This window comes from Melanotaenia boesemani, chromosome 13 (genome assembly GCF_017639745.1).
Source record: "Melanotaenia boesemani isolate fMelBoe1 chromosome 13, fMelBoe1.pri, whole genome shotgun sequence".
Classification (NCBI taxonomy): Eukaryota; Metazoa; Chordata; class Actinopteri; order Atheriniformes; family Melanotaeniidae; genus Melanotaenia; species Melanotaenia boesemani.
The window spans coordinates 1,703,512-1,718,062 of record NC_055694.1 but is presented as its reverse complement, the minus strand read 5'-3'; the positions used below and the strand labels follow the sequence as shown (position 1 = coordinate 1,718,062).

Here is a 14,551-nt window from a genome sequence, read left to right as displayed (position 1 = left end):
CACCAGTTAACATCAGCAAAGAAACCATACACCTGGACCGATGATGCTGAGTCTGCTTTCCTCCAGCTAAAGCTGCAGTTCACCACAGCTCCAATTCTGCGCACTCCTGATCCGGCCAGGCAGTTTATAGTGGAGGTTGACGCCTCCGATTCTGGCGTCGGCGCTGTTCTATCCCAACGGAGCGTGGACGACTCTAAGGTTCACCCCTGTGCTTATTTTTCTAGGACCCTGATGCCGGCTGAACGGAACTACGACATCGGTAATCGGGAACTGTTGGCAGTCAAGTTGGCTTTGCAGGAGTGGCGTCACTGGCTGGAGGGCGCTGCAGAACCATTTCTCGTCTGGACTGACCATAAAAATCTCGAATACCTGCGCACTGCCAAGAGACTGACGCCCCGTCAGGCCCGTTGGGCCCTATTCTTTAACAGGTTTAATTTCACTCTGGCTTACCGTCCTGGCTCTAAAAATGTTAAACCCGATGCTCTCTCCCGTCAGACTATCTCCCCCGAGGATGAAGCTGAGGAGGCTGGGGACTTCATCCTCCCTGACCGCATACGTCTGGGTGTCAATCGTGTGCAGCTGGAGGAGGAGATCAACCAGGTCCAAACTGGGGCGGTTATACCCGCCGGGTGTCCCGCTGGACGTCTTTTTGTGCCGCCTCGCCTGCGATCCAAGACCCTCGTACTCTGTCATTCCTCTCGTCTGGCCTGTCATCCTGGCTCTACGCGCACCTACCATCTGCTCTCTCAGCGTTTTTGGTGGCCCTCCTGTCGTCAGGATGTTCGGGACTTTGTGGCTGGCTGTCCTGTCTGTGCCCGTTCCAAATCATCCCGAATGCGGCCTGCCGGCCTCCTACATCCCCTGGCCATCCCCCATCGACCCTGGTCCCACATAGCCATGGATTTTGTAACTGGTCTTCCTTCCTCCAATGGTATGACAGTCATTCTAACCATAATAGACCGTTTTTCCAAGATGGCCCATTTCATTGCTCTCCCCAAATTACCCACAGCCAAGCAGACTGCTGACCTTCTAACCACCCATGTGTTCCGCCTTCATGGCATCCCCGTGGACGTGGTCTCGGACCGGGGTCCACAGTTCGTCTCAAAGTTCTGGACCGAGTTCTGCCGCCTGCTGGGGATTCAGGTCAGCCTGTCCTCGGGGTTCCACCCGCAATCCGACGGTCAGTCTGAACGAGCCAACCAGACGCTGGAAACCTGCCTCAGATGTTTATGCTCCGAGAACCCCTCTGCCTGGTCCCACAACCTGGCCTGGGTGGAATATGCGCACAATTCACTACCCTCCTCTGCTACAGGCCTGTCCCCGTTTCAGGTGGTCAATGGGTTCCAGCCTCCCTTGTTCTCCCCACAGGAGGGTGAGGTCAGGGTCCCCTCTGCGCACGCGGCGGTCCGCCGCTGTCACCGGGTCTGGAGGCGTGCGCGCGCTGCGCTCCTGCGGGCCTCCCAGCGTTATCAGACGGCGGCCAATCGTCATCGCAGGGCGGCTCCTCCCTACCAGGTGGGACAACGGGTTTGGCTGGCCACTAAGGATCTGCCGCTGCGTGTGGAGTGTAGGAAGCTGGCGCCCAGGTTCGTGGGTCCGTTTCCCATCACCAAGGTCATCAACCCTGCAGCGGTGCGCCTGCGTCTCCCTGGGGCCATGCGGGTCCATCCTACCTTCCACGTCTCGCGGGTTAAGCCCGTCTTCTCCTGTCCTTTGGTGCCCTCCTCCAGACCCCCTCCGCCCGCCCGGTTCGTGGGGGGTGGGCCGGTGTACACTGTGCGCCGGATCCTGCGCTCCCGTCGCTCTGGTCGCTCCCTTCAATATCTGGTGGACTGGGCAGGCTATGGCGTGGAGGAGCGCTCCTGGATTCCTGCACGCTTTGTGGTTGATCCTGCGCTTCGGGCCCGCTTCCATCGGCGTTTTCCTGCTCAGCCTGGTGGGTCGTCGTGAGCCGACCCTTGTGTGGGGGGTACTGTCATGATCTGTGGTATGTGGCTCAGTTTTTCCAGCCGCCCTGAACGCCTCAGCTCCACCAGCTCTTGATTAGGGCTGATGCGCTTCACCTGTCCCAAGCCCTATTTATACAGCTCTGCAACATTCCTCCAGTGCCAGATCGTCTTGGTTCTTCCCTGCACGTATCCCGCCTGAATTATCCTGCCTGCCTGCCCGCCTGACGCTGATCTGACTTTGGACCTGGACTCTGATTCTGCCTGCTCCCTGTCTGGTACTCTGCTTTGGTTGTTATATTGGATCACTTGGCTTTCTGACCCCTGGCTTGTCTAACAGGATTGGATTTCGGATCACGGACTGATATATCTGCCCCCAATCGGACCATTCACACCCTGCCTCTGCGGTCCTTTCATTCAGGTGCTTCTGCAGCAACCTGTATCCCTCCATTACCTCTCCTCTGTTCAGCAGCTTTCCTTCCGCAGTCTTCCCCCTGGCGGACCTTCTCCAACCCCTGGATTCCACACCCTGCGCCCGTTGAATTCCCACTGCTGGTACGTGAACTCTCAATCCCTCTCAGAGTTCTCCTCAGCTGCCTGCCTCCTAACTTCTACATTGTGTGTTCACAGACCCCTGAGCGGAGAAAAAACCGGATTGCACAATCTCATTATTCATCTCTGTACAATAAAGATCTTATACCTATCCCTGGGAACCTGAGTATTTCTGAGTCCAAACATCCGAGCCCTGACAGGTTATAGTCTGGTTACAGTCTGGTTATAGGCTGGTTACAGCCTGGTTATAGCCTGGTTATAGTCTGGTTAAAGGCTGGTTATAGTCTGGTTACAGTCTGGTTATAGGCTGGTTATAGGCTGGTTATAGGCTGGTTACAGCCTGGTTATAGTCTGGTTACAGTCTGGTTATAGGCTGGTTATAGGCTGGTTACAGCCTGGTTATAGTCTGGTTACAGCCTGGTTATAGTCTGATTATAGTCTGGTTACAGCCTGATTATAGTCTGGTTATAGTCTGGTTACAGTCTGGTTATAGTCTGGTTATAGTCTGGGTACAGCCTGGTTACAGTCTGGTTATAGTCTGGGTACAGCCTGGTTATAGTCTGGTTACAGCCTGGTCATAGTCTGATTAAACACTTTTGTTTTGGATCTGTCACCTCACATGGAGAGGTTTCCTACTTCTGATATTTGGCTAACATTTCCTAGCTTCTGGTTAATAAAAGAAAATAAAACCCTTCCTTTTATATGGAAGTGTTGTGTATGTGCTGGTACTTATTCTCCAGGACTCTTCCGTCACTGGGAGGCAAATGGTGAGGCTGGTGTGGTGGAGAAACTGTTAACTGTGTGTAAACACTAACATTAGCCTCGGCTAGCATGCTAACGGGTGACCTGTTTTCCAGTGTCTGCATCTTTTATTCATGTGAGTTTTGTGACTGCTGCACTAGTTTTTAAAAAAGGCGAACAGCCTCAAAGACCACGTGAATCTCATCGGGGCGATCCTGTGAGAGCTAACATGTTAGCCAACTGTCAGATGGAAGCAGCTAGCAGGAAGAAAGCTTAGCCTCACTTTTCCTGTTTCCTTCAAAGGGAATGCTAGGCTAACGAGCTAACACTGCTGACAGTTAATGAGAGTCGTTTCTTCTCCACTCAGAGAGCTGAGCTCTGACTAACTCTTCCCTCCCTGACAAAAACAAATCAATATCAACAGACCCTCTGCTACCATACAAGCACCTGCGCTAACACCGGACACCGTTAACTGCTCCCACCCCTCAGTGGCTAACGAATACCGCGATGAGCTATCGTGTCCGACAGCAATGCTGTACCCAGCTGCCGCACCACAGGTAATTTTCACAACACTGACAGTTACCTGTCCATGATCCCAGCGGACAGAAAAAACAGCCGCCGTGTTTTCCTTACCTGCATCCGATGAAACTCCTCTTCGGACAGAGCCTGCGACATGGCCATGTTTACCTGGGCTGCCAGCTAGCAGGCTAAGCTAGCGGAGAGATGGAGCTACAGGGAGGAGGAGAGCCGCAGAGAGGCGACACGAGGACAGAGGTCTCACTCTGACGCCGTTTCACGCAACCGAAACACAGCGTCTGACTGCACAAATACACACACTCGATTTGGTCTGAATGTTTTAATTCAATCCAGTGTTTTAAGTGCTTTGCGTTAAGAATGATGACATTTATATGATGAAGGATGAAGTAAAAGAAAAATATATAAATATCAATGTTTACATCCCCAATTCCAAAACAACGTTGGGACACTATGTCAAATTTAAATAAAACAGAATTTAGTAATTTCCTAATCTCATAAACCCATATTTTATCCCCAGTAGAAGATAACCAACACATCAGATGGTGAAACTGAGACATTTCACCATGTGATGGAAAAATTTTTAAGACTTTTTGTTCTTCAGGACATCCCAAATGTCATGATCAGTGTTTGTGAAATGGCTCTGATTAATTTTCCATCTTCTTTCAGCTTCACAATGGCTTGTTCCCTCCCACGAACAGCTCTGCTTTCCATGTTACACCTCTAGCTACAGATACATTCTGCCCAGGTTATGCCCAGCTGAGAGTAAACATTCAGCTCTGCTGTTGTTCGGATTATCAGTGTGAAAGGACACACATCAGTCCCAGTTCTTTTAAAATAGCTCAATCTTTGGTGTTGTTACTAATAATCCTCCCTCCTGAGCTGTGTATCAAATCCAGAAGTAAATATCTGGAAATAAAAGCTAAAATCTTTGTCTCACCTTTTGATGTCAAACCTACCAGGTGTTTCACATTTCATTCATTTAAATCATTTAAGATTTTACTGGAAAGGTTTCCATTTAAATGATTTACTGTAAATGTTTCCATCGAACAACCACTTTCTGACCTGAAGTGAAATTATCTGGAAAAGTAAAAGTCTCACAGTGAACCTCAGTGAAGCTCAAACATTTTCCATTTTTCATGTCTATGCTGGATTATAGGGATGTAATTTCCATATTTGCATGCTTCCATGCAGACCTTTTCAGTTGATCACAGACGATAAAACCTCCAGTCAGCGCTTCCCTTGATCTGCTCAGTAAACCTGAGCTCAAACGTTTCCATGTTCTCATTAATGAAGCTGTTATACTGCTGCAAATATATCTGCACGCTTAATTCCATCACAGAAGTACAGAACGTTACTGCTGCTGTTCCAGAGAATTATTCCTTTAATCTATCCCCAAACTGAACTGAGAAAGAATTGCATTAGAACAAATGTTCTTTCTGCTGGAAATCATCTATAAAATTAATGAAGTATCAGGAAGACGGTTCCACTGAGTTTTAGTGTCCAAGGAAACACTGTAGATAAGGTTGTATTGATCATATGAGTATTTCACTCCACCCACCTGTCGTGGGCGATAATTAGAGAAAGCCTTTGGATTGTTTTGTTTATGTTCAGTCACATGACTTTTGCAGGTCCATTCAAGACAACTTTATTGATCCCAACACAGCCACTGATTTACTACCACGTTGAGCCAAACAAATTAGCTTTGCCTAGAGGAGCCAGGGGAAGGCCCCAGTTAGAGGAAGGCCCCAATCAGAGGAAGGCCCCAGTTAGAGGAAGGCCCCAGTCAGAGGAAGGCCCCAGTTAGAGGAAGACCCCAATCAGAGGATGGCCCCAATCAGAGGAAGACCCCAGTTAGAGGAAAGCCCCAGTTAGAGGAAGGCCCCAGTCAGAGGAAGGCCCCAGTTAGAGGAAGGCCCCAATCAGATGAAGGCCCCGGTTAGAGGAAGGCCCCAGTTAGAGGAAGGCCCCAATCAGATGAAGGCCCCGGTTAGAGGAAGGCCCCAATCAGAGGAAGGCCCCAATCAGAGGAAGGCCCCAGTTAGAGGAAGGCCCCAGTCAGAGGAAGGCCCCAGTCAGAGGAAGGCCCCAGTTAGAGGAAGACCCCGGTTAGAGGAAGGCCCCAGCCAGAGGAAGGCCCCAATCAGAGGAAGGCCCTGGTTAGAGCAAGGCCCCAATCAGAGGAAGGCCCCAGATAGAGGAAGACCCCGGTTAGAGGAAGGCCCCAGCCAGAGGAAGGCCCCGGTTAGAGCAAGGCCCCAATCAGAGGAAGGCCCCAATCAGAGGAAGGCCCTGGTTAGAGCAAGGCCCCAATCAGAGGAAGGCCCCAGATAGAGGAAGACCCCGGTTAGAGGAAGGCCCCAGCCAGAGGAAGGCCCCGGTTAGAGCAAGGCCCCAATCAGAGGAAGACCCCAATCAGAGGAAGACCCCGGTTAGAGGAAGGGCCCAGCCAAAGCAATCTGCAGCCATGAAACCCAGCCCAAGGAGACCAGGGACGGCAGCCACGAGCCCAACAGAATCCCCGTGAATAGGAACAGAGGAGAACCAACATGCAGTCGTGTAAATAAGACAAACAACAACCTGCTGTTTGGTTGTGTAATAAAAGGTATAGTATAAACCTGAGCTAAAGGAAAGGTCTAAACAAGGGAACTGCTCAGGTCCTCGTGAGCTACTGTCCTGCAGGTTTTAGATCTTTCCTACTAGAACAAACCACACTCAAATGAAAAGTTCTGCACCAGCCTCTTAATGACCCACTGATTTGAGTCAGGTGTATTGCAGCAGGGAAACCTCTAAAATCTGTATGACAGTAGCTCACGAGGACCGGAGCTGGAGATCTAGAGGCACAATGTTTTATTTTCCCTTTTTCAGACCAGTTCTGTAGTTTTAGGGTCCACTTCAGTTTGAAGATATAACTGATCTGGATGTGTGTGGAGTTACTTTACTCCTTTTAGGATATTAAATAGCCAGACAGGTGTTTTTACGCCTGTTTACCTGTTTCAGAGGAAAACCTGATCGATTGGCAGAAATGATAATAGCACTGATATCAATAACATCCTATTAACTGCCCCGTCGGATGCCCCCGTCGGATGCCCCCCTTGGACCGCCATCCAACATGGGTCAGTACTAGGGATGTTCCGATACCGATACGATACCGAGTATCGATTCAATACTTGTGTGATTTTATTAAGAGGTCTATTAAATTTCTCATTTAATTAAATGACGACCCAGAAGCTTTATAAGGTTGCTGGTGGTAAATCTGCCAGCATCCGCCTCTGGAAACGTTAGCCCTGCATATGAGGCATGCCACATTGCTAACGTAACGCTAATGCTAAATGTTAGCACAACAGTGACTCATGTGCAGATGTTCCTGTGTTTGTGGGGTTGGGCAGGAACCATAGACTTATTATTCCATTCCCACGGTAACGGATGGTGTTTAGCCAGAAATATTCGCAGGTACGGATCCCCTTTCTTTTGGCAGGATGGGCGAGTATTTCCGATGCTAGCATCGGTATCAGCTTAACTCTAGTCTAGTCAGCACCCACCCAAATGCCGCAGCCCAGGGACCAGGGGACCACCAACCCCCTCCAGAAAAAACCCATCCATGTCTTTATGGACCTTGGTCAGAAGACCTGAATTCAATCACTTGAAGACTTGTCCCAGCACTTTTGCTAATATCATAAAATTCAACACATTTTCTGCTTTTTCCATCATTTCATGCTGTTCATGAGCTAAATGGTTGGAGTCAAAGTCGAAGGTCAGGGTGGGCTCGTCTACCTCTACCAAGCAGCTCTTTTTAAAACCGAGGGTCCTGCAGTGCTGCAGAAACCTGCCCCCCATCACGCGCTAGTCTGCACTGAGGCAGGCCACCAGTTGCTTCAGGACTCATGAGGCGGATGTGGCCTCATGTGAACACCAGTTAAGACAATGAAACTAACCTCTTGTAGTTATGTTTGGATTTAAAAGGCATCTCTTCTGTTTTCGTGGTTGGAAATTCCGGTGTGGTCTTTGCATCAGATTCACACTTCTTTGTATTCGAGGTCGTTTGTGTTTCCTTTTGCTTCTTGTCTTTTCCTCCGCAGAGTGCATTAAGGCTTGTTGATAACATTTATTCATCGGTTGAGTTGAAGAAGGAAACCTCTCTGACATGCGTAGACGTTAAAATTCATCGTGGTTGTCACATTACAGTCCCAGCCTGTTTATTTCACCAGGAGTTTCTTTACACTTCCTGTTCTCTGGTCAGGGAGGGAGGCTCGGTGACCCGCTGTCAATTATTAACTCACAGAGTTAAATTTAGAGGCAGAACTGAGACGCTCAGCGAAGTGAGAAGTAAAACACCTCAGAGAGAAGCAGAGAAACTCAGAGGCTTGTTTTCATTTCAGTTTTAGTTCTGACTCAGAGACCTGGCCAGGTGCTCCAGCTCGCTTCAGGTTCCGGATCCTTCTGGACCAGACATGGAGCTGCTGCCCTCCCTGCTGGCTGGACTGAAGGCTGTGGATCACAGGACTGTGGAGCAGGAGTTCAACGTGAGTCTGAACCACTTTCAGATTTTTCTTCTTTTACAATCAAAAACTAAATTTGCCGAGAAGCTGAAAATGAGGATGAGTACGTCTCTGCTCGGGCTGGTGGAGGTTAGTTCAGACAAACAGCTGCCGGTGTTTCTGTGTGCGGTTTCTCTTCTGAGCATCCATTCAAATGATCTGCCAGCAATATTCCCACAAACCGACGGCGATTTGTGTAAAACATGCAAAGTTCCAGCAGCAGAATGTGTCGGTCACATGACCTGGAGCTGGTAAAGCTGGTTTACTGTCCACATTTTCCTTCTCTATCATGTTACCTAAACATCTATCATTCACTTTATTTACAATAAATACATTTCTTACTTTGGACTCTGGTTACAGATTAATTCTCAATTTCAGACAAACTAATTTAACCTGAGAGGGAAACCAAGCCATCCATCTTATAATCCATCCATCCAAAGAAAGGAAGGAAGGAAGAAAGAAAGAACGAAAGAAAGAAAGAAAGAAAGAAAGAAAGAAAGAAAGAAAGAAAGAAAGAAAGAAAGAAAGAAAGGAAGAAAGAAAAAGAATTACGTAAAGGCAAACAATCAGCGACAACGAGGTAAAAGTCAGTAAAAGTCATTTAAATAAATAAAACATAATGAAAACATAAATAGTTTACATAAACATGTTGTTGAAACCTTTAGAAACTACGTTCTTTCCTACCATCAGAAGGATTTAAGATTGCAGCAAGTTTAAAGTTTTTAACTAATTAACTACAGATTTAAGTGTTTTTTACATTTTTATGAAGCATCACAAAAAATGGAGTTTGGACATAATACATCAATCAATCAATCAATTAGTCAATCAATCAATCAAAGCTTTATTTATAAAGCACTTTTCATACACAGTGCTTTACAGAATAAAGAAAAATAATAAAGCTCATGTGCAGACACACACACAAACATTAGCGGGCAGGCTACCGTTAGCATTAGCTCCTTCTCTTTACAATGAGGAAAATGAGAGACTGGATCAAAAATAAAAGGAACCCAATAAACATAAAGAACAAGAGAAAAGAATATCATGTTAAGAGCATATGCTTTAGTACAGTAAATGAAAAAGAACAAAAAAATAAGTAACGCAATATATTTAAAGATAAAATGGAGTAAAACTTACTTCTGTATTAAAAAACAAAAACTGATTACAAGCATTAGCTACCAAAGCACAGACATAATACTGTTTACAGCAATGTGTTGAAAGACCAGCATGGCCCCTTTAAGGTCGAGTTAGAAAGGAGGAGAGAGAGATGCACAGCACCTCAACTGCATTAGAGCAGAGGAAGTTGCTTTGAGAAAGTTCCTGTTCAGAGGTGAATGTTTTCCTACCAGCTTTAGCAATAAACACCACACAGCTCTGCTAGCTCCAGCAGAGTCCCGTGTCTGCTTCACCATTGCTGTGTAAAGTGAAAGGAGCTAAGCCTGAAGCTAGCTGCAGCTAGCTGCTGCTAGGTAAAGTGAAAGGAGCTAAGCCTGAAGCTAGCTACAGCTAGCTGCTGCTGTGTAAAGTGAAAGGAGCTAAGCCTGAAGCTAGCTGCTGCTAGCTGCTGCTGTGTAAAGTGAAGGGAGCTACCCTGGAGGAATGACTTCTCCTCCACCTCCTCAGTGTGGTGCTGGAAAGTTTAGCAGCTCTTTCTGTCGGAGTTTTATCAATAGTTGAGGCAGCAGACCAGTGCAGCATGGTTTATAAACCCTCAGAAATGTTGCTTCAGGAGGAAAAAGACCAGAAAGACGAGGAAAATAATTGTTGTAGATCAGCATTTCTGTGGGCATGGTGTTAAGTTCACTTGGTATAGCAGATGCCCTACAAACGAAGCCAGACCGGGTTTGATCCTGACATCTCTTTGACGCACATTGATATGTACCTGCTGAACAATAAAGGACACTAGAGGCAAGACAATGTTAAATAACAATGTACAAACACATGTTTATTGAACTCTGAGCTGATGTGTGATGGAGCTGCTTGGTCTTTCCTGTCAGGTTGTTTCCTTGTCTGGACTCCTGCTTCCTCATTCTCCGTCTCAGGTTGTTTCATTATTAACTCGCTGCAGCAGCCTCCTCCTCCATGTTGTTCCTGAAATGACTCATCCTGTCAAAGTCCACAGACCTAAAACTCCTCAGGTTCCGGTTTTCCTCCACAGTGGCTGATTTACAACCATTTCTGTTGTTATTCACTCTGCTTTTGGTTTTGTGGTGTTTTCAGTGACTTTTTGTTTGTTATCAGTAAAGTTTATTTAAAGAAAACATTTCACAGATTTAAATCTCAAAGTTCTTCATAAAAGATACAAAAATATTAATTATAATAAACGATAAGAAAAACAATGAAGTTAACAACAAATCTGCTTTGTGAAGCCAAGCTGGGAGCCGGTTCCACAGAGAGGGCTCTGATAGCCGGCGATGAACAGTGGGGGGCCCAACATGGAGTCTCGGGGAACTCTACATGTCGTCTTTGACTAGATCTATATTTTCCAACGGATTCAGACCAGTTCAGAACTTGACCAGAGTCGCACTAAGTGATCCAGATAACAGGATTTGCTGGTCGACTGTGTCTACAGCAGCACCGAGAACCTAAAGGAGTCTTTCTTAGACGTTCAGGGCCAAAGACAACTTCAGCCCCAATGACCTACGAAAAGATTCAAAGGTCAAAGACAGTAAAATGTAATAAAAATGGTTTCTATTTGGCATCTAATAACGTTACTAAAATAACTGTTATATCCTCTTGAACCATTTGCATTTACTTGCTTTTGATCCATGGCAGCTGCCACCATTTGTACTACGGTGTCTCTGAATGGACAAGTTTGAAAACTGCAGTAACTTTGTTTGACCGGCGCTAGACCTCCATTTGGGATGATTAACCCCTTAAAAGCACCACAGAAGAAGACAGCAGTTACCTGCAGTGCAGTCACTGAATCCACTCACACATGAAAACATCTTTATGTCTGGAAGAAGTTTGGCCACTGACAGCCTCCGTACATTCCCAGCTGTGCTATATAAGTACAAGTCCATTTACCGTTTATCAGTTTAACTGGAGGCACTTCTCAGTCTTAAATGTCTACGTCAGTTTCCAACCTTTAAACTCTGTTTCTGATTTTTTTAAAGACTCGTTGACATTTATTATTCCTGAAGCCGCGTCCCGATGCCTAGAAACCTCTTCACCACTTATCTTCCATCCCAGAGCATCACAGTAACCGGGAATCCACCCACCGGCCGTCCTGAACTCCCACTGTGGCCGATTAATTTCCCACTGACCTGATTCGATCCCGATCAAACTTGGGATTGAAATCAATAACTAATTCCAGGAATAATTCCAGGAGATTTCAGTTTCAGACTGTTGTTACATCATAGTGTGGCTGGTCGTTTTCCACCATCACCTCTGTGTGTGTGTGTGTGTGTGTGTGTGTGTGTGTGTGTGCAGGTGGTGCGTTCAGAGTCGCTAACATTAAAAAGAGAACTGGGTTTGACCACCGAGACCGGAGCTCTGAAGGAGAACATCAAGAAGAACCGATACAAAGACATCCTGCCATGTGAGGACAGTCTACTCTTCCTTCCATCCTTCCTTCCTTCCTTTCTTTCTTTCTTCCATCCTTCATTCCTTCCTTCCTTTCTGCCTTCCATCCTTCCTTGCTTCCTTGCCATCTCCACTGATAAAGTTTATTAGTTGTTGTCGGTTTCGTTTAGTTTTAAAGTTTTATTTGAACCGTGGAACGTTGATCGCATCCTGTCTGAGGAAGAAATATGAGCTTATTTAATTTCTCAGCTAATTATCCTCGTTTTCCTCCAGAAAACGTACCATCCTTTTCACATCTTTCCAACCAAACAACACGATGATGTTTCCGTTTCTGCAACGTGTTCATTTTCATCCACATATAAAATATAAAAGTTCGAAACGTAACTCGACCCTGAAATGATTCGATTTTCTGTTTTCTGGAGCAGGTGGAGTGGCGGGTGGCAGAGTCGTTTTCTTCTCAATGGAAGTTTCTCATCCTTTGTGGCTGTTTTTAAAAAAAATCTGTGTGTGTGTATGTATGTGTGTGTGTGTGTGTGTGTGGGTGTGTGTGTGTGTGTGTGTGTAGACGACCAGTCTCGTGTGGTGTTATCTCTTCCAACCGGAGACTCCAGCTCTGATTACATCAATGCCAGCTTCATCAAGGTGATGCCGCATCTCAGTCGCCATGGAAACACAACTCTAACACACACTTTTTCTGTCACAGTGTGTGTGTTGAGCTGTTGGTTGTAACACTGCGGTTTGTCCTGCAGGGGGCGTCAGGAGGCTGCAGGTACGTGGCCTGTCAGGGGCCCCTCAGCTCCACCGTCACAGACTTCTGGAGGATGATCTGGCAGCTGGAAGTCAAGGTCAGGAATTAGTCTGATCCACAATTTAAGATATTCATTGTTTTTCTTGATTTTATGGTTTTATATTTATTTATGGTCTTGCAAATATGCAAATATTCTGGTCTTTGTTAATTTAATTCATTTCTATCTAACCAATTTATTTTATTTATTTATTTGTTATTATTTGCTTTTATTCATTTATAACTATTTTAATTTAACTTATTTATTTTTATCTTAATCTATTAAAGATGTAATTGTAGTTTTTTTATTTCAGTCTTTTTCTTTTAAAACATTTATCCTAATTTTTCTTTCATTATTTTTCTATTATTGTAAACAAATTTAAAAAATTAACGAATGAAAAGATATAAATTAAATTAAATTAATTTAATTTAATTGAAGAAAATATTTAGGAAACAGTTTATTTATTCATTTTTGTTTGTTTTGTGACCCAATTAACAAGTTTGAAGGTTTTTCTAGTCAAATAAATAAACATATTTACCGTTTTATCTTAGTATTTTAGTCACTTCCTTGTTTTAACACAAAACAAACCATCATCATCATCCTCCTCCTCAGGAGGCTCTGACTAATATCAGATTGTGTTTCAGGTGATAGTCATGGCCTGCAGGGAGATTGAGATGGGGAAGGTAAAACCAGATCTTATTTTTCTTCTGTCTCTTTATGTTTAGTTTTTAGGAGCTTGTTGTGTTTTCCTGTTACTTGGTTAGATGCCGTGTAATTGCTAACAATGTCTAACATGTTGTAGTTTTGTCTGAACATTTAAAAGAGGTCACGCTTGAAAATGAGACCTTGCGTCTCAGTGACATTTATCTGTATAAATAAAGGTGATAAAACAGTGAGACGTGTTTTCCTGTCTGTCCAACACTGAACCGTAAATGATGAAATGGTCTCTAATCCCAGATTTATTTCCCTCCGTTGGTGTGTGTGTGTGTGTGTGCAGAGAAAGTGTGAGTGTTACTGGGCTGCAGCTCAGCAGTCGGCTGCATTCGGACCGTTTACAGTCGGCAACGTAAGAACCACCGCTTGGATCCATGAAGTTTGTTCTTCGTTGTCCGTGTGGTTGTAACGTGTAGTTTCTACGTTTGTCCAGCAGGGGGAGTCTCGACCCAACGAGGACGTGGTTGTCAGAAGCCTCACCGTCTCCTTCCAACAGGTCTCTTCTTCTTCCTTTTTGTTTTCTCTGCTTGTTTTTATTCATCACTTCTTCTTTTCTTCCCTCCTCTTTCTTCTCCTCTTCTTTTTCTTACAGCTGCTTGTCTTTCTTTTCCTTGTTTTTCGTTTCCCCTCTCTTCCTCTTCAATGTTTCTCCTTTCTTCTTCTTCTTCTACTTTATCTTTGTCTTCTCCATCTCTAAATTCCTCATCATCCTACTCTTTCTTACTTCTCCATCTTGTTTCACTCGTCCTCCTCCTCATCCTCCTTTTCTTCTTCTTCACCCCTCATTTTCTCAGTTTTTGCTGTCCTTGTATTTTCTCTTCCTCTTATTTTTTCTCGTTTGTTTACTTCTCATTTTTCATCCTTTTCTTTCTCTTTCATTCATTCATCTTCCTCTTTCTTTCTTTCTTTCACCTGTTCATTTCCCTCCTTCTCTTCTCTTCTCATCTTTCTCACTTCTTTATTTCTCCTTCTTGTCTTCTCTATGTCTCTTTCACCTCCTCCTCTCCCTTTCTCTTTCTCTTTCTCTTTCTTTTTCTCCTACTTTGATTATCATTCTCTGTCTTTTTCTCTTCGTCCTCCTATTCTTTTTTCTTTTTTATCTTCATCCTGCTCTCTTCTCCTCCTCGTTCCTTCTCCTTTCCCTCTCCTTCTCTATTTTCCTCCTTTCCCTTCTCTTTTTCTTCTCATTCTTTTCTTTCCTTTCTCCTCATCTTTGTCT

General features: G+C 45.2%; 2 protein-coding genes across 10 annotated transcripts in view; one reads left to right on the top strand and one right to left on the bottom strand.

Annotated features, from left to right (window-relative positions):
- gripap1 (GRIP1 associated protein 1) overlaps nt 1–7,946 on the bottom strand; it is a 47,460-nt gene extending 39,514 nt beyond the window's left edge. For 3 of the 5 annotated variants that reach the window (XM_042004453.1, XM_042004457.1, XM_042004454.1), the window contains exon 1: nt 3,873–3,999. In XM_042004453.1, the coding sequence (XP_041860387.1) occupies nt 3,873–3,920 (48 nt within the window). In that variant the 5' untranslated portion in view covers nt 3,921–3,999. Of the gene's footprint in view, nt 1–3,872; nt 4,000–7,708 lie in introns of those variants that run through there. The other 2 variants (XM_042004458.1, XM_042004455.1) reach the window with 2 other exon arrangements.
- The window catches only part of ptpn18 (protein tyrosine phosphatase non-receptor type 18), a 39,613-nt gene continuing 28,988 nt past the window's right edge, over nt 3,927–14,551 (top strand). For 2 of the 5 annotated variants that reach the window (XM_042004463.1, XM_042004459.1), the window contains exons 1-7: nt 8,031–8,296; nt 11,741–11,849; nt 12,399–12,475; nt 12,583–12,678; nt 13,263–13,301; nt 13,616–13,684; nt 13,766–13,828. In XM_042004463.1, the coding sequence (XP_041860397.1) occupies nt 8,225–8,296; nt 11,741–11,849; nt 12,399–12,475; nt 12,583–12,678; nt 13,263–13,301; nt 13,616–13,684; nt 13,766–13,828 (525 nt within the window). In that variant the 5' untranslated portion in view covers nt 8,031–8,224. Of the gene's footprint in view, nt 4,014–8,027; nt 8,297–11,740; nt 11,850–12,398; nt 12,476–12,582; nt 12,679–13,262; nt 13,302–13,615; nt 13,685–13,765; nt 13,829–14,551 lie in introns of those variants that run through there. The other 3 variants (XM_042004460.1, XM_042004462.1, XM_042004461.1) reach the window with 3 other exon arrangements.